Source organism: Acipenser ruthenus, chromosome 4 (assembly GCF_902713425.1).
Source record: "Acipenser ruthenus chromosome 4, fAciRut3.2 maternal haplotype, whole genome shotgun sequence".
Classification (NCBI taxonomy): Eukaryota; Metazoa; Chordata; class Actinopteri; order Acipenseriformes; family Acipenseridae; genus Acipenser; species Acipenser ruthenus.
Window position 1 is genome coordinate 80,130,306 of NC_081192.1, and position 27,235 is coordinate 80,157,540.

Consider the following 27,235-nt stretch of genomic DNA (forward strand, 5'->3'; position numbering starts at 1 on the left):
ATTTTGCAGCACTGGTGAATCATCTTGAATTGCATAAATCTGTGGTCATCCCTGGATTAGCGCTAAAAATATTGATTGACAAAATCCACAGGGATTTTCCAGTGCTATATAAAAATGCTCTAATCTAATACAATCCAGGGAGTATCTATCACCTTGTATACTGTACTCTTGGTTATACTATACATTTACCATGTTTAATAATTTGTTGTACAATAGCTCACTGTGCTTTACTATACTTTCACGGTGCTTTATTACACTTTTCCATGATTTTACTGTGAGAAAATGTATAAGGGTATAAGCACTTGTAACTTTCTTTGACTTGACAACTATGTATCATTCAAAACACCATCCTAAAGGCTGCGTAGCACTATATCCTTCACAATGACAAACATAACATGCATATAAGTGCACATAACATGGTGTCATAACATGTTACAAACCAAAAGTACTGGAATGAAAATCCAGTGTTTCAGTGCATTTCTATGACTCATTGCCATCAACACATTTAATTTACATGTTTTAGATCTATTAAGTAATATCATTTTTTTGTTGTTGTTGCAGAATTACACTAACACATGCTATGACAACATGTTATGATTAATTATATGCATGTTATATTGATTTTCAGAGTGATTCTGAATGATTATGTAGGTGTTGTAGTCACACAGTCTTTATGGAGGTGTAATGGTGCTTCATTGGGTCCAATTCAAATATACCATTACAAAAAAACATCACAGAAGTTGTAGTAAGAAATGGTGCTGGTTAAAACTTTTTGTTGCAGTGCAAAGTTCAAACTGTGTTACAAAGCTCTGATAACCAAGTTGGGTGCATTGAGGAGGAATACAATTAGCATTAAGAGTTTATAATTATTTATATTCTAGTTTTTTTTTTTTTTTTTTTTTTTTTAATGATCCTGCTGGAAATTCTAGCAACTCTGGTCTTGGTGACAAAGCCAAAAGTTGGGAATTGGAAAAATATTTACTCTGCTTGGCCCATTCCCATATATATATATATATATATATATATATATATATATATATATATATATATATATATATATATATATATATATTATATTGCATTGCACCCCTCTCCCAAAGAACCCCTCTCCATCCTGTGACACGTTTCATATATCTTACAAAATACTGTATCCAAAAACAGACACATTTTAACCATGAGCATATAAATTATAACGGAAGAAATAGAGTAGACTACATATGCAGGTGATTGGACCATTAGTCCTGCCCCTTTAAGGACGAATCCTGCTGTCCCTGGGCGTCCAATGAACTCCTTTCTTTTGCACTGTGCTTATTCTGTGTATTTCTTTAATATTTTCAGCTGGTGCCACTCGCATTCCCTTATTTGTTTACACGACTAATGTTACTGCGCTTAAGAAAGTTTAACTTACAACACCTCAAGTTAGCTGGTGGGACTCGGTTTGCTACACATTTTTTTACGAAAGTTAAGGGGCTGCGGCTTCCGCATTGAACGCCTTTATATGGCTTTGGAAAGGGGGAAAAAAGTTGAAACGTAACTAAGAGTCAGACACCATCCTGCTGGGAGCAGAGTAACTTCTGTGAGCACGGCGGTCGCACGTTTTAGTTTTTAAAAACGTTTCATCACTGGAATATACAAATAAACAACGATTACACTTGTTCCACACAATACTAGACGCAATATAGTTTTTGTTCTTTAATTGAACTGTTGGTTTGGATATCCCTTGATGTATGGATAAGAAGAAACTAGACGGGACTAACGTAAAGGTATTTGCTACTTCTGATGTGTTTTTCAGTTAAAAAAAAAAGGTACAGTACGACACAATTCATACATAAATCATTATCTGTGTAATTTTAATTTACGGGTTTTTTTCTAGTTTATTATTAGGTATTTATTTTAAACATCAATGAGAAAATTGACGTGATTAAATTAGCAAGTCAGTATCTGAGTTCTCGTGGCATTACACCGAGGCGACTGTGAAACTAAAAAGTTTTTTTTGTTTTTTTTGGAGTTCGCATAGAACTTGTACACAGCCTAAAAGAAAAAAAAGCTAAGATGGATAAATACGACGATCTCGGGCTGGAGGCTAGTCAATTTATTGAGGATCTCAATATGTATGAGGCATCCAGAGATGGACTGTTCAGAACAAGAAAAGACGCGGGCAACAATCCGGACTTTGAAGAAACCAGAAAAGTTTTTGCCTCCAAAATGACAAAAATCCATTTGCAAAAACACCAAGAGGAAATGGCAAACAATAATCTAGCTGCAGGAACGGCGGCATCTGGGAGGGTTAACGGAGGGGTTGTCGGTGGTCACAACATGAACCCACTGCAGAACAGAGCTTCGGACAACGCGGTGTTATACACCAAAAGACCACCTATAAACAGTAACATCAGACTTGCTGGTGAAGCCTCTGCCAAACCGCCGATATTGTCGGGACCTATGTCTGGCAATGTCAACACAAACCAACACCTTTATGAAATGCAGAAACTGAACAGATACCCACAACAAGAGGTCTCAGCCAGCAGGGGTCCCATCAATGGAAACAATTATGAGAGCCAGGAGGTTGGGGATCATCCTTTGAAGCTACAAACAGGCCCAGGGTACAGCTGGGGTGGGTCACACAATCGGTTTCCCAGCCAGGGTGACCAAGAAGCTACAAGCCCTATCTTTACTGACCCGAACCCACAATACCAACAGCAGCAACACAGACCCACAGCATCCTTGGAGCAGAAGCCAGTAGGTCAGGGGTCTGCCTCATTTTCCAATACTCTGTCCCCATTGTTGCCTTCGTCCACTGCTCCATCTTTCAACCAAACAAAGATGGGGCTGCCTCACCAGAGATCTTCTTTCTCTACCCCTTCCTCCACTGCATCTTTCCAGAGCTATCCTATCCAAAAGACCACAGCTCCAGACGTGAGAAATTTAGGCAGCAGTCCAGAAAATGAGCCTCCAGGCCCAGACAGTCCTGTTAAACCTAACACTGACTGCAACTACCACTATTGCCAGCAGCAACAACAGCAGGAACCACGCCAACCCAGCCAGCAACCTTCCAGTCATGGAGTAGCGTATTCTGCTCTAGGTGACACCAGAAGACTTGAAGGTGAGCTTTATGACTTCAAACAACACAGGCAGCAGCCCCAGAGTCCAATATCTCACTCTCTCCCATATCCAGTGGGCCCGGACTGCCAGGTTTCCTCCAGCAACCTCTCTGTGCGCTTTGAACAAGTTCCACTTGCCACCACTGACGGTGGAGGTGGCTTTAGCAATGCAAGCAGCCAGCCACTTTCCACGCAGTCCAGCTCCAGAAGCTATACCCAGGGTCAGCCTCCGAGCAGCCAGCTGGCCACTGCTGTCCTGGTCAGCTCAGCTTTTGACAGTCCTCCTCTGTTGCCACCAAGCCATTCTCAGCAGGGATCTTCCTGTGACATCTCCACTCAGGAAACCTCCAACCCCCCCAGGGTGGTCAAACTGCCCTGCCAGACTCTTCTTGTACAGCCGGAGCAGGGGCTGTCTGCTGCCGAAATAAAATTAGAAGCTCTTACTAAGCGCGTGGAAGAAGAGATGGATGCGAAAGCAGATTACTTTGGTAAGGACTCTGGGTTGCAATTCTTAAATTTGTATGTTTTGTCTTGTCATATTTTCAGGCTCTCCCGCTACATAGATAGTTAGAGATCAGCTGTTTTTTTTTTTTTTGAAAGGGTGTTTTTGTTTCTTTTTTAGGTTTTGCAAATGTAATCACATGATGTGGTGACCTTTCAACTCTGCTGACTTGTGCCCTCTGGTTTTGTAACAATCAACTTGTGTATATTATATACATTGGCTGAAATGTGTCACAAAGGTGGTGTTTGGGAAAGAGACAGTAGGAAGTAACCCTCGCAAGGGGTCACACAGTTCCTTGGTTACTGTGCTGGGAGTGAGCCAGGTGTTTTACTGTAGTGAGTCCTTGGTTTAACAATAAACACCAGGCCACATTGCCCCCAGAACTAGAAGACTGCTGTAGCATACTACTGTATTATTTACAGTTTCTTTTTCAGCTGTGTTGCCATCTGCTCCCTTGTCTGTGTAAAACCTGTGCTCACCAGACGCCCTGGTGTTTGAGTTTCCATCACATTCGCGTGTGTATGTTGAAGACACGTCAGAAGGGTCCTATTTCAATGTTCAAGGGGAATCACTACCACCTCTCTCTCCCTGAAAAGATACAGGCAGGACATCACAAATTATAGCATTTCTGGGCCTACAGTAAATTGTTCCAAAATTAATTTCCCATAAAATATTGTCATTTCATATAACGACATTTCATATAACGACATTTGATTATCCATATTGTACCATGTTTAATACATATAAATATAGGTCCATATTTTGGCTCTGTGTTTTTTTTATATAAAGGGAAAAGCTATAGTAGGTGCTTTTGCAGCATTTCAAAAACGACCATGTGCACTGTTTATTCAAAGGCAACATGTTAAGAATTTAAAAGGTTTGCTAACTACAAGTAGTTCTACATTGTTTCGTAAAAAATGTTTAAATAAAAATGCTTGGTGAATCTGGAGCACAGTACAGTATTTTTATCGGAGCAAGCCATCCCAGTGCAGCAAGGAAATTGTAGTGAGCCCCCACAATTCAGGACAAATCCTGTAGACTTGGGCGATGACAAGAGTGCTCTCACTTCAGTGTGGATGTACAGCAGAATGCTGGTTTGTACAGTACAGTAGCATGCTTGGCCTTCCCTTTGAGCAGCATGTGAACAAAACACAATTCCACACAGAAACTTCTGTGGCTGTGTGTGCTGTAACTGACACTGGGATTAAAGAGAGTTCCTGTACACAATATGAGACCCATTGGACACAAAAACAGTGTATAGAATTTGACATTGCAAGGGCAGTAGAAATATCTGGCTAGTTATTATGTATTTCATCTCTGGAGGCCTATGTTAGAATATGGCTCGTTCCACCCATGTAAAGAGTTTGTTGTTCTCGGCCTAGTCAATAGACAGTTGCCATCATTTCACTTGTGAATCTCTGCATCACACCCAGGACTCTGAATAATAGGAAGCTGCTATTCCTAGTCTTACATTTATTTCATTTATTTTTAAAAATGCGTACATAAAAACAAATACAGAAGTTAGGAATGCTGCACAGAGTCAGATTAAAGAAAGTATGAAACTTTGTCAGTTTTTGTCTTTGGCTTCTAATTGGCAGGCTTCTTCACAGGAAGGGTGATTGACATGTGTCACAATAAGTTAGTCATAGCCACCAGCCATATTTATGAAACATGGCAGGTCTGCTTTTTGATTTACAATTTTATATGGCTTCCAGTAGTTTAACCAAAATTGGAAGCAGCTCCTGTGATTGCACCAAGTTTACCTTTTTGTGGATCCCAGAGTCCAAAGGCTGCTTGGCTGTGGCAAGGCTTCATGTGTGTTTCAGCTTTCTGTACACAAATTACCGATGTAGGCTTATTGCAGATGTTCTTTTCAGGTCAAGGAGGAAGCTTTTTTTTCCCCATTTAATATTAAGTCCACCGTAAAATAGTTTGCTTTAACCAGATTCAGGGTTCAAGTCAGGGAGGTAGGTTGAATTTGCTTTAACTGCTGTGAAATACTGAACTCCAGAGTCATTGTGTTTCAAATGAATGTTGTTTAGTCTGTGAATGTGTTTATGTATCTCTGTGGATGTGTATATACAATATGTTTCTATGTATATACAGTATGTGTGTGTATAAAGATCTAAATGGAAATACATGTGTATACTTATACGCACACAGTACACAGAGACATACACTGAGCGTCATCATAATCTCGTTTAGAGGGTTATTAGATCTACTTGGGTGACCTTTCTGGTGTCTGGATGTTAGAGATCACCAAACGCTCTTATACTGTGTATTGCCTTCATTTTTGGTACACAGCTGTGTTCTTATCATGCACTGCAAATGAACTATATAACAGCATTCATTTTACAAGCAATGTTTATCATGTTCCTGTCTAAATTATATGGAAGATCAAAATCCATAGACGTGATCTCCTCATATCCGCACTTAACAATGTGAGGGCTTGCCTGTTATTGAGGCGTAAGTCACGAGGTTGTCTGTACAGCAGTAAAGCCGTGGGAGGGTTTATATAATAAAAGCTGCTTTTCTGAAGCCTGAGTCAGCTACTCTCCACCTCTTAAAGCCGTAATGGAGAAACTATGTGACATAAAGGTGTAAGATTATTCAATGCTTTTATAGGCTTAGCGTGTTTTCCTTTCTGGCTGGCCCCAGACAAATGGTTTGGTCATAAGTAGATGCACTGAAGATGTAGGCAGCGGCTGTCCACGTGATGTTTCTGAGTTCTCAAGGAACAAGGGCCCCTTTTGTTTTTTGTGGTGTAAAACCTTTCCTAAGAATATACAGAACTGTATGCAATTATCTCTTTGCGATACAGCTTGTCATGAGTTCCAGAGAGTGACTGGGCTGAGCAGGGGAAAACACTGGAGTGTAGCAGAGCTGGGCCTTGGCAGTTACTTGAAAAATATCAGCCAGGGGCTTCTCTTTAGCTCTGTAAAAGTAAGGAACTGATTTCACCATGAAGCTGGGTTAACCCTTTAGGAACCAGGATTTTTTTTTTGTTTTTATTAAACTTACACAGCTTTTTGTTTAAAAAAAGGTAATGTTTTAATGATCATTTCAACACACAACAGTGTGCCATTATATTATACACATTTTTTTTATTCTACTTATAAAATTACTGAATACTGGGAAATGTAGAAGAAAAATAGTCACGCACGCCCCAGCTGTTAGTGTGTGCTGCGCTTCCAGTCAGCCTGGAATGTTACTCATTGAATCGGAACAGGTTTTTTTTTATTTTAATCATTTTTTATTAAACATTTTTTGTAGAAGCAGTTTACCATGTCTCTTATGGTATAAGTCTTTTGTAAGTATTTCGAATGTTAATTGTATTCACACTGGCTAATAATAAATAATCATTTGTGAGGGCACATTGATTTGGATTGATTTAGTTTTATTAACACTTTTTAATTTATAATATAAGCTTTCCCCCCTGATTTGTGTCTGCCATTGAAAACTAAATTGCCAAATGCCCCACAGTATTTCAAGCCTAGTGAAGAAAATCTCCATAATCTCGAAACGATCCCTTACATATGCCAAGGGTTACTGTGCAAATCGAAGTGGAGACAAATCTGAAACACAGCCATCCAGTGCAGCAGAGCTACTTTGATTGTGCCTCATGAGTGAGGACTGAGTCCATGACCTCTCACTTTGATTGTGCCTCTTGCGTGAGGACTGACTCCATGACCTTTGGCTGTAGTACATGCTGTTTCTTACGCTGGGAACCTTATACTGTATATAATAAAGTAAGCTGGATTTGAATTCCTAAAACCACTGCCTGCCAAGCCAAATAAACAAATTGGATTACATTTCCCTGTAATAAGAAGCCTTTGATTAGTCTTCTGATTCTTCATACTTCAAAAGCTTTCTGGATTTCATGGATTTATGGTATTGAGTGTCGCCCTTTTCCTACCACTCCTCTGTAAAGCTAATTGGCAAAGAGAAAGCGGAACACTTGGCGTGTGCCAGGATGCAGTGGTCACGTGATGTGTTGATTCACAGTTGAGGAGTCCACCGAGAGATGGCTGCCTGAAATACTCATGATTTCCCTTTTCAACTGATGTATTTTAACCCAATACATTTGGTCCCAATATACTTTAAGCTTTGATCCAGTGCAGTAATATTGGGCATGGTGCCTGCACTGTATGCTTGTCCTGTTTGTCAAATTAATGACCCCCCTCTATTGTATTTTGCTCTGTGATTAATTACTGGTGTTATTATTACGTTATACTTGGTTTGTTGGGATGCCCTTGAAAACATAATGCATATCTTTATGAACTCTGAACTTTCTCCAGGGATATGCATCCCCATTCCTTCTCAGTTGTTGATATAAATAAATTGCAACAGGATTGAAAAAGCCAGGATCTCATGGCCTCGCTGAAACCAAGAAGATTTTGATTGGAGATCTATTGGAGATGTGCTGAGGAGGTACAGTGATAAACTGTTTGATATGGTTGCTTTACAGGGACCTGTGTGAAGTGTAACAAAGGCGTCTATGGAGCGAACCAGGCATGCCAGGCTATGGGGAATCTGTACCACAACGTTTGCTTCACCTGCAGTGCCTGCAGTGAGTATCACACACCGACACTTGTGACATTTGCTTCAAGTCTTTTTATTCTTTATGTATGTATTTCATGTGAAATAATATGATGGACCATTCAGCCTAAGTCTCCAGAGGCAAAAGTCAGGAGTCTAGTCTGTTGTCTTAATGTTCCTGAATCCACGTTTTCCACGTATTAAATCCTATATAGGTCATTTTTTCCTAATTTGCATTTTGTTAACGTGAGGGCCATAATTAAACGCCTTCACTGTTCAATATGTTATGTAGTATTCTACAGTAAATGTGATGAATAATAATAGGATATGGTTTAAGATGGCATAAAATTGCACAAGTGTGTATGAGAGCGTATGTACAGTATGCTCTCTGCTTAATCTTCACAGCGTGACTGACAGGGATTGATACAGTAGCTGACAGAATTGATTGAAGGGCGCCGATCTCAGAGTGGTGTTATCGAGTAAGAAAAACATAAGAGGCTCCAGCCATTTTCAATGAAAAGAATTAGACTTTGGAATGCTGGGATACTAGATGAAGACACACACACAGGGCACCTTTTATGTATGTATTTATTATATAATATGTACATACATACATATCATATATATTAGACAGTCAGTCTCGGTTAACTCAACATCCCACGGGGATGCCATTTAGTGTTGACTTATCCAAGGTGTTGAGTTAACCACGGGTGCACATGAGCCATGGCATTAACATAAGTAACAAAACTTGCATGTTTACAGTATTACAGTATTTACAAGTTTATTTTTAGTTTAAATGTCCTTATGAAAAGGGTTGAAAGAACTGCAGTGAATGAATCAATTCCAGTTTACAGTACTGTACAAACTTGGTACAACTAGTATAGTTCGATTGAAATAAGAATTAATAAAATATCTACAGTGTTATTTTTACGAAAATAATCCAACCACAAACTGTTCACTATACTTTGTTATTGGCTTGTACTGTATAATGTGACGGCTTAAATAGCAAAAGATAACAAATGTACATTATACAGAATTAACTCTGAACAAAAACAATAAACAACTTGCAGTTTCACAGAGAATTCAAACATTGTCGATTTAGTTTCGCATGCAAAAACACGCACTTTGAAAGTTCTGCTGAGAAGCTTGTTATCCAGAATAACCAGTGCTTTAAAGCCAATTGAATGAGAACTAATTTTTTGCTTCTGACTCATTGATACTGTAACCAGCTGCACTTGGTAGTTGCGAAGGAATGAGTGAACTGTCCGTTTCAAGTCAGAGTTCAGTCACGTGAAATGACAGTGTCAAGTTATCCACTAGTCTTTTTAATAGTTTTTATCCTTTCGGTACCAGTAATAAGTGTTGAGTTCCGAGTAAAGCATGGTGTTGAATTAAAAAATGAAGAGGCAGGATGCATATATTTTATATGGAGAAAATCAGGGACCAAGACTGTCGAATTAATCGAAGGTGTCGAGTTATCCGAAGTTGACGTATATACTTTTGTTTACTTAGTAAAATTCCTCCTTTTGTTAAGTAATTCTTATTTGTGTGTAACTAAAAAAAAAAATGCTATGATTTTAATTCATTGTTACTGTGTATGTGCCTCTTTGGCTTGTATCCTAGGGTTCCCTTCCCGATGAAAGTCTGAGCTCTTGTGTGTTTTCCTTACTCTATGGTGGAGTCTCAGTATCTTAGCCATGGAAACAGAAGTGGAGAGGTTCAAGTGAATATGTCTGTCAGTTGGTGGGATTCTACCCTGTCTGCCTGTTTACAACTTTCTCTAAGCTATCTTTAGAAGCGAGTGATTAGTTTCAGGGTGGAGTGCAGCTTCCTGTTTTGAGATTTTAAAAAAGAAAAAAAAAACAGGTGGCGAGGACTGGAAACTGTATTTGTGAGTGTCTTTGTTTGTGTGTGTGTGTGAGACAGTGGTGGGCATGTTTTGGTGTCCTTTTTGGATAAATCTGTTAAAAAAAAATATTCCCATAAAGGCAGGATTTGCTGAAAAAAATGTCACTGTTTTAAATGTATTTGAAAATAATCCTTTGACCTTTACCTTGGTTCCAGGAGTATCTTTCTTTTGGTTTTGCATTTTTAACATTATTATTTTTATTTAATTTTTTTGCGGTTTGAGGTTTAACACTTCCTATATCAGATCATTTCAAACAGTACTAGAAATTGGGTATGGTCTTGCTCTGCTGATGGAAATGAAAAGGACAATTAACCTGTTTCTATTGGCAGTGGCATAAGGGGGACCCCACCTTGCAGGCTGTTTACACTTCAAAAACAAACTAGCTTTGGCAGCTTAAATACAGGCTGCGTCCTTTTGAAACTGAACTACTATTGACTTGTAGGATTACTAAAATGTTAAGAGGAGCAATTGTTGATAATAGAACTAAACAAATAGCGAAGTAAGTCTCTAACTTGATAAATGAATATTAATTCTAGTAATACACTACCTGTTAGTGAGATGTTAAGTATTGTAACACGTTTGAACATTATTGCAAGCTGAACAGTCCTAACTTTTAAGTTCCCTCGATTGTGTGTTGTAGTGTTTTCCCAGGGCGAGTTTAGCAACTCCTTGGACCGTACGTCTGACCGCTGTACTTTGGATGCCTAATCTCTAAAACATAAGAAATGCAGGTGTTTCTTTTTTTTCGGTTTCTGAAATGTATTCTTCAGAGACTCTGAGCATGAACAAGTATAGGTTAAGTCCCAGATACTCCTGTGACCTGTGACCTGCCCTGCTGAACTAATGTTCTTGGGACTGACTTTGGTGGAAAGGAATTTAGAAGACTGGGGAATATTGACATTGACGTGGGGGAGATTGTTATCTCAGCTGCAGAGATAAGCAGAGGGGATGACAACGTGCACCCCCATTCCCCTTGTGTGTAAAATATCTGTTGTATCAATAGAGCACATCTTAAAATAGAAATATACAGCTCAGAATATGTTTGGGGTCAAAAGAAAAAAAAAGATACACTGTGTATGGTCAGGAAATGTTTTTATAATTTGTTCAAGTGAAGTAAAACCAACTTGAGAATATGGCCACACAATGGGAAACATTTCTGTCTTCTTTCTCATGAAGGCTTGGGCCATAATAAGCAGTAAGTGTTAAAGCAGAAGAATCTAAATCTCAAAACTTCAAACCGTAGCCGCGATGAGGAGAACATGCCCCTGAAAAGACTGACGCAGTGTTCATTGTAGCCTTGCCGGAGTTTCAAAACACTAAGATTGGATAAACGTTTATGGTGTATAGAATTAATTCTGAAGCGGTCAGGCTTGTGTTTGGACTATTTATAACTACTGCTTTACTGCTGTGTAGCTGAGGGGAGCAGGAACAGTTTACTGTATCTATTCTGAGACTTGTATTTACGGTTAGCTCTATTTTCATCCACTTTACAGCTTGTTGAGAAAATTGTGTTTTATAGTTGTTGATGAAATGGAATGAGAATTAAAAATTTTTTATACAGTACAGGTATGTCATTATAAAAAAAAAAAGTCAGAGAGAGACTCTCTTGCTTCTCCTTCCAAGAATCCTACTAGAAAATGGCATTACAGTGCTGTGGGGAGTTCTACTCGACATCCAAACAGGTGTTTAAAATGAAAGAAATCTTGCTGTTTCGATGGCACGGTACAGTTCTCCATTGCACTCGCCCAACAGCATTTGTGTAGAACATGTGAATTGGTGGCACAAGCCAGGTACAGAGAATTGTGAGGGTCTGGAACCAACTCCCCAGTAATGTTGTTGAAGCTGACACCCTGGGATCCTTCAAGAAGCTGCTTGATGAGATTCTGGGATCAAAAAGCTACTAACAACCAAACGAGCAAGATGGGCTGAATGGCCTCCTCTTGTTTGTAAACTTTCTTATGTTCTTACCTGCAACACGAGTCGGAACACGCGGATAGCTGAAACGAGACAAGCACACGGTTCAGATTTTCTTTTTCATTGCAAACTTTTATATTGTACATTTTATAATTAATTGTTTTGTTTTTTTCTTCTCAAAGGCATGGTAAAATGGTTGAAGTGACTGTGTAGCATCCTTGTATGTAAGCTGAAAAAAAGGCAGGACAAATATCATGACTCTTGCCCTCGTATGGGGGAATATGAAGCTCAGTGTAATGCTTTTTAAGTTGTTAGGTCTGTGCAAACTAGTGTGAAACAACTGCAGCAGCAAGCTAACCAGGAACCAAAATAGCCTGACTTTTATTCTGCTCCAAATGTGGCATTTCAATAAGTGAATCTATGAGATTGTACCTCCTGACTTAAGTTAAAAGCCAACTTGACTCTTGGAAAAACAAGAATGCAGCAAAGCCATGTTCTGTGCAGACCATGGCACCATGGTTTTTCCTCCAAGAATTATTATTTTTATTTTATTTTTTCGGCAGTGCGGGTTGTCGGCTGATCCGGAGCCTTTAGACGCCAGCGCTGTCAGGTCTTACTAGATCTTTGGTGCCCCTGAGTTTCCTGGAAATCAAAACAAACCCCTGGCTTTGAACCTTTTGAAGTTTGTGTCTTCCTACAACGTTTTCTAAATACTTGTGTGAAATGTGAGAGGCAGAAAATGCCAAGAAACACAAATGTTCAAATGCCTCTCTTCCCTTGTGGGGAATAGTGAAACAATGGTTTGTTTGAAGAAAATGTCATCCACCAAGTAAGAAAGCAGAACAATACAGCAGTAAAAAAATAAATATTAATACAAAAGTTAAATAAGAGGAGAGGGGGATGCTAACTGTTTAACCACTGAGCTTTCTTTGTCGTCCTGGTGCAAAGGACAAACGCCCTCCTGCACACATTATAAGCAGGACCTTTTTTTTGGTGTTTTTGTGTTTCTGAGATGGAAGACCAAAACTGAATGTCATGAAGGGGTTATGATGCGTAGCAGTTCTGGTTTCTGATTAAGTTTAATGTCCCTGGGATGTATGATGAAGCAGAATCTGTGCAAGTCGAGGCCACATTTTCCCAAGTTAGCTGGTACCTTACGAACGTTTGGGCAATCGCTGTGCTGATGGAAATAGTATCTACAGAAGGTATGAACATGACATCAGCACAAAACAAAAGCCAGGTTTATTCGACTTAATCATAAAAAAAAAAATTGGCAGAACTGGATGGTCCAAGGCATTGGGAGACGCATCAAAAATCACACTGGACATTTCCATCCGTGCATTCCACCGTCACCATTTTCTGTCTAATATTTACGATTTAAGATTGTCAGCGTTAGGCAGTGTTTTAGCTGATGGACAGACAGTACTGTCACACAGTCACCAGTACATACCTCTCTGCAATAAACAGTGGCTGTCCAGCAAAGCACAGTGCTCTGACAAACTCATTAACACAGTCGTTCTGCGCTCTTTTTTTATTAAAGCGTGTGTAAAAGCCACATAAATGGATTGCTTGTCTCTCAGTTCACATTATTATTTTAGTTTGTGTTGCTTATTTTTCAGTATGCTCTTTTATTGTCCGCATGAACGTGTACCTCAGTGCAGCAGTATTTGCAACACTATGTATCCTCTGCCTCATCTGACCCACTTCTGCTATGTTTGCTTTTTGTATATTTTAAAACATTTGTTTTCTTTTGAATATTCATAAACTGATTTACTGATAATGTGTTTGTGAAGTGACAGAGAACCACGTTTGAACATTATTTGATCCTTTGACATCTAAACGTCTGCTGTATCCTAGGACAGGGGTTCCCAAACTTTTTTACCCAAGGCCCACCAGTTCAGCTGCATTAGGCACTGCGGCCCACTATGTAACATTATAAATAAACATAATCTAAACTGTCCTTTATTCATTTGAATAAATATTGTGAAAGATGGAAATGCACTGAGCAAAAATACATTTTTAAACACCTTAATTTTAGTAAATAAAATAAATTGCAAAAACTAAACAGACGTTTTTATCAAACCTTTAACTTAGGCACCTTTTTATATTTTAACATTTTTTTAGAAATGTAATTATTTTTCTTGGTCATCAAACAAGAAAGAAGTGCATGTCACTTATTATTCCCATTCATAAATACCTGAACAGGAATCGCTTTGAGTAAAACCAGTACAACGTGCACAAAAACATAACTTTTAAATCCTAATTTCTGAACACTGTGTAACTAAACGAGGAAAACGAGAGCCTTGCAGAAGTTAGTTTTTCTGCCTCTACTCTGTACAACCAAATACAACTTGCAAAATCACATTCAGTTGGCTTGCAACACCCCCCACCCCCCCAAAAAAAAAACTGGAGTGCAGCTGCGCCACTTAACCAGAACAAAATGTATGAAAATAAATCCATCTGTAGCAAAATTTGAATCCTATTATTATTATTGTTATTATTATTATTTTACAACAAAACGTATTCTAGCGTTGTTTTAAGACGACTGTGAATGAGCCAGTAATCAATAAAATAGCAGTATATCCAAATATTTTAATAAATCAATTGCCGGTATGTAACAAGATTGATCAGTTTGATTAACAACTTGATTTAGTTAGTATTAAAACATATCGAAGTACTCAATATTTAAAATGTTTATAGCTAATTAGTCACAAAAACGTATATCATAGAGATCAATTAAATTTTTAAATTAATGTTATCAAGAACAAATGTTAAAATGTTTCTACAAAAGAAAAAAACCCATTCCAGCACCTCAAAACTGAGCCCACAGTAGAAATGCATTCAAACTCCTGAAGCTGCTTTTTTTGTTCTTTACACTTTGCAAATCTATTCTTTGGTAGCGGATTCGACATATTGTAGCTTTATTATTACTTGAATACACTTTTTACATCTGCCAGCAGAGTGATCACTTGACCTTAACACTGCCCTATTGTCTGTTAGCTCTGATTTGTGAATTTCTGCTTTGATTGACAGTCCGCCAATACTCCCTTGCTACACTTTATTTTTCTACAGTTACAGCTGCCGCCAGCGCCTGCTTTTCGCTATTAATAGAAAAAAAAATACATAGAATGTCATTGCTCCCGTGGCCCACCAGGGACTGTGTCAGACCAGTTTGGGAACCCCTGTCCTAGGATACACTATGTACAGTTGTAGTCAAAAGTTTACATACCCCAATGGAAATGTATCTTTTCTAGAAATATTTTGAAAGCAAATAATTATAGGAAAAATGTTTTGTAGCAAAAGTTTAGCAATATTTTTGCAAAACTCCAAAAATGCTAATTCAAAAGTATTCATACCCTGACAAGGAAAATGAAATTAATAGCTAGTTGAAGCACCTTTAGCAATAATAACCTCTTTTAAACAATTAGGATATTTGTCAGTGAGCTTTTGGCATGATTCTTTAGTGATTTTTGACAATTTTCCAACGCAAAATTGTTCATTCATTCAAATTCCTCGTACCAAAGATTCTCAATCAGATTTAGATCGGGACTTTGACTAGGCCATTCCAGAACCTTGATTTTATTCTTCTTTAACCATTCTGAAGTAGATTTTGATGTGTGCTTTGGATCGTTGTCATGTTGGACTTTAAACCAAGTTTTGTAGCGGAGGGTTTCAGATTGGCCAATATCTTTTGGTATGCTATGGAATCCATTTTACCATGCATTGGAACTAAATTTCCTGTGCCATTAGAGGAAAAACAGATCCATAGAAAGATATTACCACCTCCATGCTTGAGTGTAAGTGTGGTGTTCTTTTCTTTGTACGCCTCACCAGACTTTCTCCAAACGTAACGACTATCAGTGTGACCAAATAGCACTTTTTTTTGTTTTGTTTTTTGTTTTGTTTCATCACTCCACAAAACCTTTGACCAGAACTCATGTCCATCATTCAAATGCCATTTTGCAAACTTTAAGCAATTGTCCTTGTGATGTTTTCCTATATGTGGCTTTTTCCTTGGCCTGTGACCATTGAAACCTTCACTATGTAGTACTTGACCTATGGTTGAAATGGAAACCCCAGTCCCAATGCCACCAATTCACTTTGAATATATTTTGCAGTCCAATATCAGATTGTTATTAACCTTCCTTACAATTTTTCTACTTGTTCTTGGTGAAAGAACCTTCTTTCTTCCAGACCAAGGGAGCGTTGTGACAGTACCATGAGTCTTGTACTTCTTGATAATATAAACAATAGTTGAAATTGAGATACTCAAATGCTTGGAAATCTTCTTGTATCCTTCTCCAGCTTTATGACAATAAATACTTTTCTGTCTTCAGATTGTTCTTTACTTTTTCCCATATTGACTTATTGGTAATGACAGCAACAATCCTATGCCTTACCCTTTTAATACTCTCTAAGAATGTTCACCTACAATCCAACATTTTCTAGACTTTTCTAGAATTAGGTTCTGCATTATCATATTGAAATGTATACCACCTTGTAGACAATACTATCATAGCATCAATGGGTATGAATACTTTTAGCATTATTGGAGTTTTGCAAAAAAAATGCTGAAATAAATAATTGTATGCATCTGTTTCTTGTAACTTTTTTTCCTCATCCACAAAAGCAAAACTTGTGCTACAAAAGATTTTTCCTGAAAATCTTTGTTTTTGAGAAATTTCTAGAAATTGTTAACCTTTCACTACAACTGTATGTTCCATAATCTAAAATGCCACCCCTTTTTTTCTACTGTCTGAAAGCCCCCTTGTAACAAGCAGAAGTTTACAGTGTCCAGGAATTCCCATAATACATCTCCCCCTCTTCACCCCCACCCCAGATTTCCAGCGTTCTTGATAGCTGTTTTGTGTGTTTACATAGAGAGGAGAATATGACCAGGAAGGAGGCAGCTATTTCAATCATTTGGCTGGGTTCACCTTTAACATTCCACTCCCTTCCCCTGAAATTTGAGCAATTCATTTTTTTTTTTCTTATTTCCTTTGGGCTTTCATGGAGATGAATTGAGCATGTGTACATGTACTTTCCCATACTAAATTGAGGCACATCTGTCTTCATTTTTATGCAGTGTACCAGCAAATGCGGAAAACAATGCTAGTGAATGTGTGTTTTTTTTTTTTTTTGTGATGATGGCTTGAAATCCATTGATCAAAGCATTCTATAGTTCACACAACCTGGCAGAATTGCTGAATCCTATAATATTGTAACAGCAAGATGACCTTTTTTTATTTGTTGTCCCCTGAAACCGGGATATACAGTAGCTTACATATGTTACACTTTTACATGTTTCCATATATCTGGAAAATCGCTTATTCATTTGTGATGACAGTTGATATTAACATTATTCAGGAAAACCTCTTGAGATTCTGAGGATTTATTGGGATGTTTGTCTGTAGTGCATTTATCCATCTGTATGTCTGGAAAAACACTTCTTAAATTTTGATGACATTTATTGAGAGTATTAGTTTATAGGGATGTGGAGATATCTAGGAGGCTGTGTGGTCCAGTGGTTAAAGAAAAGGGCTTGTAACCAGGAGGTCCCCGTTTCAAATCCGACCTCAGCCACTGACTCATTGTGTGACCCTGAGCAAGTCACTTAACCTCCTTGTGCTCCGTCTTTCGGGTGAGATGTAATTGTAAGTGACTCTGCAGCTGATGCATAGTTCACACACCCTAGTCTCTGTAAGTCGCCTTGGATAAAGGCGTCTGCTAAATAAACAAATAATAATAATATCTCTCTGTCTGTACATCAGTCCCTCTGTATGTCACACTTACATTTTTACATGTATCTTCAGAACACAAGAAGTCATTCTGCATACTGTAAATTAGTCATTTTAATATACTTTACCATGATAAAAACACTGTATTTGCTTACCTAGTGCTTACCTATGCAACATTGACAATGGAGAATTACAAAGCATATGACATGGTTTATTTAGATTTCCAGAAAGCTTTCAACAAAGTCCTGCATAAAAGATTAATTCTCAAACTGAATGCAGTAAGGATTCAAGGAAATGCATGCACATGGATTAGGGAGTGGTTAACATGTAGAAAACAGAAAGTACTGATTAGAGGAGAAACCTCAAACTGAAGTGAGGTAACCAGTGGAGTACCACAGGGATCAGTATTGGGTCCTCTGCTCTTCCTAATCTACATTAATGACTTGGATTCTGGTACAGTAAGCAAACTTGTTAAATTTGCAGATGACACAAAAATAGGAGGAGTGGCAAACACCGTTGCAGCAGCAAAGGTCATTCAAAATGATCTAGACAGCATTCAGAACTGGGCAGACATATGGCAAATGACATTTAATAGAGAAAAGTGTAAAGTACTGCACACAGGCAATTAAAATGCGCATTATAAATACCATATAGGAGATATTGAAATTGAAGAAGGAATCTATGAAAAAGGGACTTTTTCGACCTGAAAAAAGAAACAAGGACCAGGGGTCACAAATGGAGATTAGATAAAGGGGCATTCAGAATAGAAATACTTTTTTACACAGAGAATTGTGTGAGTCTGGAACCAACTCCTCAGTAATGTTGTTGAAGTTGACACCCTGGGATCCTTCAAGAAGTTGCTTGATGAGATTCTGGGATCAATAAGCTACTAACAACCAAACGAGCAAGATGGGTCGAATGGCCTCCTCTCATTTGTAACCTTTCTTATGTAGGTGTTCATTGCCATTTCTTATATTGTTCTATACATACTGTTGATATACATCATCATTAACTTTTTTGTCCTACTGTTAGCTACTTTTTAATTTTGAACATTGACAGCCGGGTTACTGACAGACTTGTTTATTTTGTTTTTCTTCCCAGACAGACGACTCCGGGGAAAAGCTTTCTATTATGTGTGTGGGAAGGTGTTCTGTGAGGAGGACTTCCTGGTGAGTGTACAGTGTGTCTCCAAATCATCATTACAACTCCTCATCATCCATACTGTAGTACATGTTAACAAACAGGGTTTATACATTAACACTGTTCTTGTTTGTTTGTAGTACTCTGGTTTCCAGCAGTCAGCGGACAAGTGTAATGTTTGTGGGCACTTGATAATGGACATGGTAAGTGTCTGACGCTGTGAACTTTTCAGATGTTCTGTTCCCTCTCCTGCTTGGTCTGCTTTGCTGTTGTCACTTTTTGTTGCCTTTCTTGTTTCCCATCAGGCCGCTGTTTCTTTACTAGTTAAAGCTACATGGCCTTCTGTTCCATGTTCAGTATTATGTTACAGGGTGTCTCCTAGGTGATTTGTTGACACATACATAAATTACATCCCTGTGCATCCTAACTCCAGGAAAGTCAGAACAAAAAATAAAACTAAGGAAACCCATACATACCTGAAAAGGATATCTAACTATCTCCTATATTTACCTAATATTTATTTCCTTTTTTAATATCGTATGTGTTATGCATGATTCTACCCATTTTGAGATCAGCATCTTGTTTCCAAGTTTTGAATGGTTGGGAGGGTGTAAGGGAGTCACTTGAAACGTTGCTTCCTATATGACTTTTCTGGCGACAAGCCTCCTGGATGCAGTACTCACTACATGTGTTCCCTGAGCAGGGCCAGCATTAGAAAGGTTACTTGGGTGTGGCAGGATTTCAATGGTCAGGACACTGGTTGGACTTTGTTTTCTGCTTCTCTGTAGATCCTTCAGGCCCTGGGGAAATCCTATCACCCGGGCTGTTTCCGCTGTGTGATCTGTAACGAGGGGCTGGATGGTGTGCCTTTCACTGTGGACACCGAGAACAAGATATACTGTGTCCGGGATTACCACAAGTAAGAACTGCGCACACTCACCCAGAGCTTAGTCAGACTGCATGCTCACTGCTCAAAAATAATGTTTTAAATCAGTTTTGTTCAATTACAAGACATGTAGTTATTATTATTATTATTATTATTATTTATTATTATTATTAAGAAGGCAAGATGATTGTAGTTATGACCTCTCTATTTGCAAATCCAGATATATTGTGAGGCTACTTCTAATCACAGTATGTATATTTCTTGCACACACACAGGATTGGAGCTTATCACCAAACTCTTATAAATGTATTTTAAGTCATTCAGTCTATATAAAACCAATTGAAAAGCTGATGTAACAAACAAGAACATTTATTATTCACTGTATTTTATGTGTTTTTATATAGAATATGCTTTAAACGATTGAAATGCGAGATCTACACTCTCTAAAGTTAGAAGGGTAGTTTCTACCAATATGTCCTAATGGTGACATGACTTCTAATGTTCGATTTAATTACACCTGTTCAGAATTAGGGAGGGATAGAAGGTCCTATTTTCCGATGAATACCTGTGTGCTGTACTGTACTGACCATGTTTGGTTGTGTTTTCCCTGCCGTGTGAACACACCCCTCCAATGCATGGTACTCCTCTTACTCAGATCAAGGTAAATGTCACATCAAGTAGCCTAGCTGTGTCTCCATCCCCATTGTAGTGCAGTAGACCTCACCTCCATAATCATCCCTTGAAGGTACAATACAGTCTATTTAGATTGAGCATTTAAAGGAGTTGCTTCTAGTGAAAATGTAAGCCGTTCTGTACTTTAAAAAGCACTCTTTGTGGATCCAAAGTTATGAAACCATCTCAACTATGTGGTGTCTTGTTTTCTGTTAAAGTATGTCAAATGTCAGGGAGTTTATGTGAATGGCTTATACTGCAGCTGCTTTTAGACCCAATGCTGCTGTTTTACATCAGGTTAGATCAGTTAGCTAGACTCGACTGCATGATAAGTAGCCATGCAAATATATATCTAGAAATGGAAGCAATTGGTATATTATAAAAAGGCAAACTGGAGTGGTGTTTAATAAAATGGTATATATAATAAAAGTTTAAATATACCATGTTGGATTTTTTTTTTTTTTCTCAAAATTGTCTTTGGCTACAGTCTGGTACAGCTTCCCTTCAGAGCTCCTGAACTGAGACTGACAGTTTTACCACACTGCCTTCATGGCTTTGTGATGCAGACTATCCCCTAAAAATACTTAATTTGTTGAAACAAAAAAATTTCCGCACTGAATTTCCAGTGAATTCTTTCACATTCATCTTTTGGACGATAATTTTTGAAAATGTATGGATATACTCCTCCTATGTTAGTTATAAATATGAATATAATGAGCGTTTGCAGTTAATTATTTTTTGGTTGGTTTTTAACCTGTTTCAAGTATCCTCGACAGGGGAAAAAAGTTCCAAAAGCCTACTGGACATGTGTTTTTGCTGTAAACTTAGACTCAGGGACAGGGTAAACCACAGATCAATGAGACCGAAGCTGTTTCTATGACACACATTTAATGGGAATCTAGTGACTGTATTGTGTTTTCTTGGGCATCACGATAAGTAATAAACCTGGATCACTGATGTTTGTGAACTGTGATTGAATGTAAAGTTTGTGTTAAATCTGATTTCAAGTTCAAGAAGCAGTACAATAAAACCTCACAGCCAAGTGCAACAGAATCCGAGTTTGCTGCTCGCTATTTGGGGAGTTCTATTTCCTGTTTATTTGTCAATAGCCGTAGCTTTAAGCATATAGTAAAACCTCACTGAACATTATCGTAATTAAATCAGAACATGGGTCCCCGGTGGCTCTCCTAGTTGCAGCACTATCGCTTGGAGTCAGACCCACATTGAGGACTGCATTGGCTTTGGGGTTCATATGTTTTAGGGAGGAAAATCAAGTGGGGATAGTTAACCTCATCAGGCTACAGCGACCCCTGCTGGTCAGAGACCACCTTAGACTGGGCCTTGTCTCCAGGGTTCTGTCACCAGGCAGTTCTTGTTGTTAGGTTCAGCAGGTGAAAAGAGGCTTAGGGCTTGACGATGGGAACAGAGGTTCCACTCGATCGGTAAGAACACCTGCAGGCGAGAAAGTATTAAAAACAATGTACAAAACATCAGATGTTGACCGGCTTTTAATCAATTGGTGGTTTGGACCCAAAAGGGGATATGTCATTTTTCACTTATTCAGTTAGTTACAGCATACCGTCCTTTCATTTGAGTTTTTACTGTAGAAGCTTGATTTAAGTTACACTTTTCTTGTCTGGCCCCAGTTACAATCAATCCAGATACTGGTATGTGCTTCATAAAATAATTAGTCCTAATCATTTTCTTCTATTTCTTTTAAGAGTCCTTGCACCAAAATGTGCAGCCTGTGGCCAGCCAATCCTGCCCTCTGAGGTAAGTTCCTGGAGTACCCTGTGGTTTCACTCTTAAGACCAAATTGAGAGTGGAGAGGAGGGTATTGTTTCCTTGAGAATGGTGTCCATAGTGGATCACAGCTGTCCTGGTAATTTTATATTTATTTTGGAATGTAATATGTTGTTTGTAGGGTGTCTCAGAAATAACCTCAGACACAAGTCTTATTAGATTAAGCATATTCATTTCCTTCTAGAAGAACAAAAAATAGATTTTGAGTAAAATGGAGAATCTTTCCCTTTGCATATTCTTAATATAAATCATAAGAAATGTGTGCTGTGGAATGTTGACTAAAAGCTATGGTACACACGTTTCCAGAGTTTAAATAAACAAACACTAAATGGATATTGGTACTTTTTCTTTTCTAAACGTGTTCAAGAAACAAATATAAAAAAAATGTACAGAACTGTCCTTGAAAAACGCCATTAAAAGTTAATCAACTAGTAACCTAAATTCAGGCAGTTTAAATGAGAGTCTTAAAACCCCGAGAATATGTTCCAGACCGGCCCCATTTCTATGAGAAGTTAAATGTTAACAGACCGAAGTTTTATTTTACAGCTCACATAAAGAAAATATGGACCTTTGCCATGATGTAGAGCTCTTTTTTTCTCTCTCTCTCTCTCTCTCTCTCTCTCTTCCTCTCTCTCTTTCTTTCTTCTTTTTTTTTTTTTTTTTTTTTAAAACCGCTTCATTGTCATTGTACTGGTAGGATGCTATGGAACAGACTGTACTGTTCTGGCAGTGACCTTCAGGAGGAAGCACAGCTTCATGTCAGAAATGATCTTCTCACTTTGCTTTTCAATCTGTGCAACCTGTGTTGAATTGCTCTCCAGAATTAGATCTGACCTATCACTTGTGGCATGTGTAAGAATAATACAATACATCTCCTTCTTTTTAAATAAAGCTTTTTTGTTACCCAACACTGAAACTGCAATTAGATGATCCTATCGCTTTCTTCAGATTAGAATTAAAATTAGAAATTGCATGACAGAGGTATTAATTTGTTATGCAAATGGCCTACCGCACATATTCTGTGCTATATAACAGCTGCATTGTTTAGGTCAGATTTAGTCATGATGGGCAAGACAGCAGATGGGACACCAGTCTGGAGAATAAACTTCCCTGAAGAAATTGTAGGCAGTAATCCTTGAAGAATGGTGCCTTATCCCAGATCAGTAAAGTCACCTTGCAAACCTGTCACTAAAAATCTGTACTCTAGCTGCCCGTGGTCACCCTGCACTCTATTGAGTGTTACAGGAGGTGTTTCTGATGTTTCTTTTCTTCTTTATCTCATGTGTCTCTTATAAAGCAGAGAAGATCATCTCTTATTTCAAGTGAATATCATTCTTCTTTCATCTCTGCAGGGCTCTGACGAAACCATCCGCGTTGTATCCATGGATAGGAATTATCATGTGGAGTGCTACCACTGTGAGGTTAGTGCAAGCAGTTCAGCTTCACTTCTTATTCATGGGATCGATTCTTGATATTGTCTGAGGATATAAGGAGGTGTCTGTAGGACATTCATTATCACAAGTTATTGAAAAGTATCACAATCTGGTGATGTTTGGAGAAACCCATCCAGCCTTGTGTCAAACTTACATTTCTACATGTACGCACGGATGATAAGTTATGGGGATCACATTTTTCATGATACAGATAGCTCTAAAATGCTAGCAACATCATCACTGGTAACTTTATCATTTCCATTTATTGGTTCGTTTTGCACATTATTCAAATAAAACACTATACATTTAGAAAGTTTAAACTTCTGCTTCCTCTTTCTAATCCCCTCACTCCAAACAGCTGTTTACACTGTACGTGTAAAGCAGGGGTTCCCAAACTTTTTTTGCTGCGCCCCACTTCAGAGATTTAGTTTTTCCTGTGCCCCCCCCCCCTTCTAGTAAACAGTAGAATATTTAGAAAAATATGATTTTCCTAAAATAATATATAGTAACGTCGTGTGCAAAATGAATGCAGGCTCCACACAGGCAGTAGCTTTGTGCTCAAATTCAGCAGTTTATTAGCACAGAACAAATAAACAATTAAGGACCATGCCAAAGCAAAACAAAATAATAAAAACCAATCTACCTCTACCTGTCTACCTCTCACTATCACTGAGACCGCCTCACACAACTGCACTCGGACACAAACTCCTATTTACCTCTTTGCATTAAAAGCGGTGACAGGTGTGTTTGCTCTCTGCAGGACTGTGACATCGAACTGAACGACGAGGAAGGACACCGCTGCTTCCCTCTGGATGGGCACCTGCTTTGCCACTCCTGTCACCTCAAGCATATCGACAGCGGGACCTCGACACTGCCTTCCTCAGTCTACCAGCATCAGTTCTAGAAGTCAGATCTCCAGCAGACTCTAGCCATTGGATTCAGGTCTCGCTAAACCAGGATGCTTTTCTACATACCTCAAGACTGCACCTCTTTTCCTGATCTTGAACTGTCTAATCTTTCCCTGACTGTGGAGCAGGGGTGGAGGGTGGAGAAAGGGGTGCTTTTACGCTATATTGAATGGAATAAAAACATCAGATTATTGCTAAAGGTTAGATAACAAGTAAGATGCAAATGAATTTGTTTGAATGAGCACATTAGGTCTCAACCATAAATGATCAAATGGTTTATTGACACAGCTTAAATAACAGTTTTCTGTTCCTTTTAAAACGTACAGTAAACCATAGAGCTTTAAGAAACAGTCGCAAATTTGGTGAAACAGCCTTGCTCTGAATTACATAAAATGAGAAGATTAACTTGATTTAAGGTCAGTTGTGCTGCAGTGGTTTATAATAATAATTATTGATGTTTTCCTCATAAAGGAACCGGCTTGATCTTTGTATTCATCATTCTAGACCTATAAAGGCATTGTTCTGGATCCCAACAATACACGAGGCCCACCATCACTGTAAGCTTGCACTGCTGGCTGCACCCATCTCCAGCAGCAGAGCTGTGGAACCAAATGGCTGTCTCGGATCTCCACGTTGATTTTCTCCAACCAAGACAGACATCTGCCTTTATGATATGCAGCAGTTCGTATTTGTCTCCATTTTTTTTTTTGACACAAGTTCAGTTTCAAAAGTGTCACCTATTAGATTAAACTTTCTGTTAATTCACAACAAAGTGACAGATTTTACTGTAAAAGAGGATTTTTTTGCAGCAACTTAATTCCGCTAATGGCCTTTGGGGTCAATTTTTGCTTCAGTAAATGTTTGCGCTGCTTTTTCTTTTAATGTATTGCACATGTATGAATAATATATTTCACGGCACATTCATTTTACAGATTTTTAATAAATGTGAAATTAGCGAACATTTCTTGCTCGCGAAATTTTCTTGTTTTACAATACTTTGAGTACACAAGACCAACAAAAAAACAAGTGTAAGCATGAATGTGACCATGAACTGAAGGAGTATGGAGATGTATCCTCTGGTACTACAGTTTAAATTTTCCCAAGTGATACCTGGTTGGTGTTGGAAATGACAAACTGTTGACATTTTGACTTTCGGGAGACTGAACCAAATGAAATATCAGAGGACTTTAATATTTTATATGTTCTTTTTTTTTTGTAAAGAAACTTTATAAAATATATTATTCTTCAAATGCATATTTTTACACAAAGCTTTAATACAGTGTATTAGTTAGTCTCTCTGCGTGCGAGTACTTTGCTGGTTTAAGTAGATGAGAAAATAAACATACATAATCTTGGGCTTGATCAACCATCATCGATGGGTTTGGTTATTAGCTAGATCTCATTAATATATTAATCCTATTTGTTGTCATGCAAAGATGTTCAATTACGAAAAGTCTTGTGTTTGTTTTTCACAGCCCCCACTTTGAGTACTGCAGATTTTTGTTAGAATTATTACTTGTGTCTTATTACAAGTTCAGAATAATGGTAGGCTATTTGTAAAAACGGACCCTATCTGCTGTCAGTTGTTGTATGAATGAGAATGAATAGTTCTGAAAACAAACAGTACTAAAATAAATGTTAAATAAATGTTGTTTTATTCCATACTTACATGATTTGGCCTAAACCCCCTTATTTTCCTACTTTTTTGTTTCAAAATAATATTCTCAATTTGTGTGACTTTGTAGGGACAGGTGAAAGTTATATATTTGGAAAAATACCATTAAAGTGATTTCTGTGAATCCCCAACAGTGGCATTTAAAGATGCATTACACAAGGGTACTGGCATTTATGAATATAACGACATTTTGAGTGTTCGAGCCTGAGTAACAAAGGTCGATGGCAGGCAACTTGAACAGAAGAGCAGCCCCTGAACTCAGTCGTGGTTATCAAAAGCAACACACTATTGTAGTAATTGCAATAAGAAAGTAAAACAAGTAAAAAGATTCATTTTGAAGCTTCTTAGAAGTGATATACAAAAATAAAAATCTAAAGTGAATATCTTTTGCAATGTTTGACATTGAAATGTAACCAATGAATAAATCATGAGAGAATGTTAAGCATGTGCTATGACGATTTAACAATGATCTAGGTGATGTTTCTTCAATATCTCTACTTTATCAGTTACAATATACAGTCTAACAGTAAAGCCAGATGTTTGATACAAGAGAGCAAACATTCTTTCTAATGTTTGAGGTATGCAAAGATGTTATCTAAAATTAATTAATTGTAACAGCTATCCAAGCCTAATCATTTTGAAATGTGTATTTTGAAGTTTTTGTTTTAGAACAAGTAGAACTCCATCAAATGTTCTATTAGTTTGATTGTTTTCCATTATTATTTGTTTACTTTATTATAAATGGTTTTGTTGAAAATTGTAAAGAAATAAACACAACAATCATACATCACGTGTCGGATCATAACTTCACCAACAGCTTCAAGCCATAGTCTCATGTGACTACTAAAAGAGTTCCACAATGCTTCCAACAGATTCTGACCCCCACTGATGAGGCCATGTAAAAGCTCTGTAGCTGGTTCTTTTGTGATGTTAACACATTTGGCAGGGGTTGTCTGGCTATTTACACTTGTGTCCATAGCAACGTGCCACATCTCATAAATATTGACAAACAAAATCT

The 27,235-nt window shown here is 38.0% G+C and overlaps 1 protein-coding gene across 5 annotated transcripts; it reads left to right on the plus strand.

The window, feature by feature from the left end:
- The first annotated feature begins 1,275 nt into the window (after positions 1-1,275).
- On the plus strand, positions 1,276-26,210 carry limd1a (LIM domains containing 1a). 5 transcript variants are annotated; one of them, XM_059022914.1, is made up of 9 exons: positions 1,276-1,805; positions 2,009-3,586; positions 8,069-8,170; positions 18,802-18,869; positions 18,981-19,043; positions 19,629-19,759; positions 22,120-22,171; positions 23,554-23,622; positions 24,395-26,210. In XM_059022914.1, the coding sequence occupies exons 2-9, from the start codon at positions 2,053-2,055 to the stop codon at positions 24,536-24,538; spliced, it is 2,163 nt and encodes a 720-aa protein (XP_058878897.1). In that variant the 5' UTR covers positions 1,276-1,805; positions 2,009-2,052; the 3' UTR covers positions 24,539-26,210. The 5 variants fall into 5 exon arrangements, with proteins under 5 accessions (XP_058878897.1, XP_058878896.1, XP_058878898.1 ...); XM_059022913.1 differs by having other exon boundaries at positions 1,276-1,763; XM_059022915.1 differs by having other exon boundaries at positions 1,276-1,763; positions 2,018-3,586.
- Positions 26,211-27,235: the final 1,025 nt, after the last annotated feature.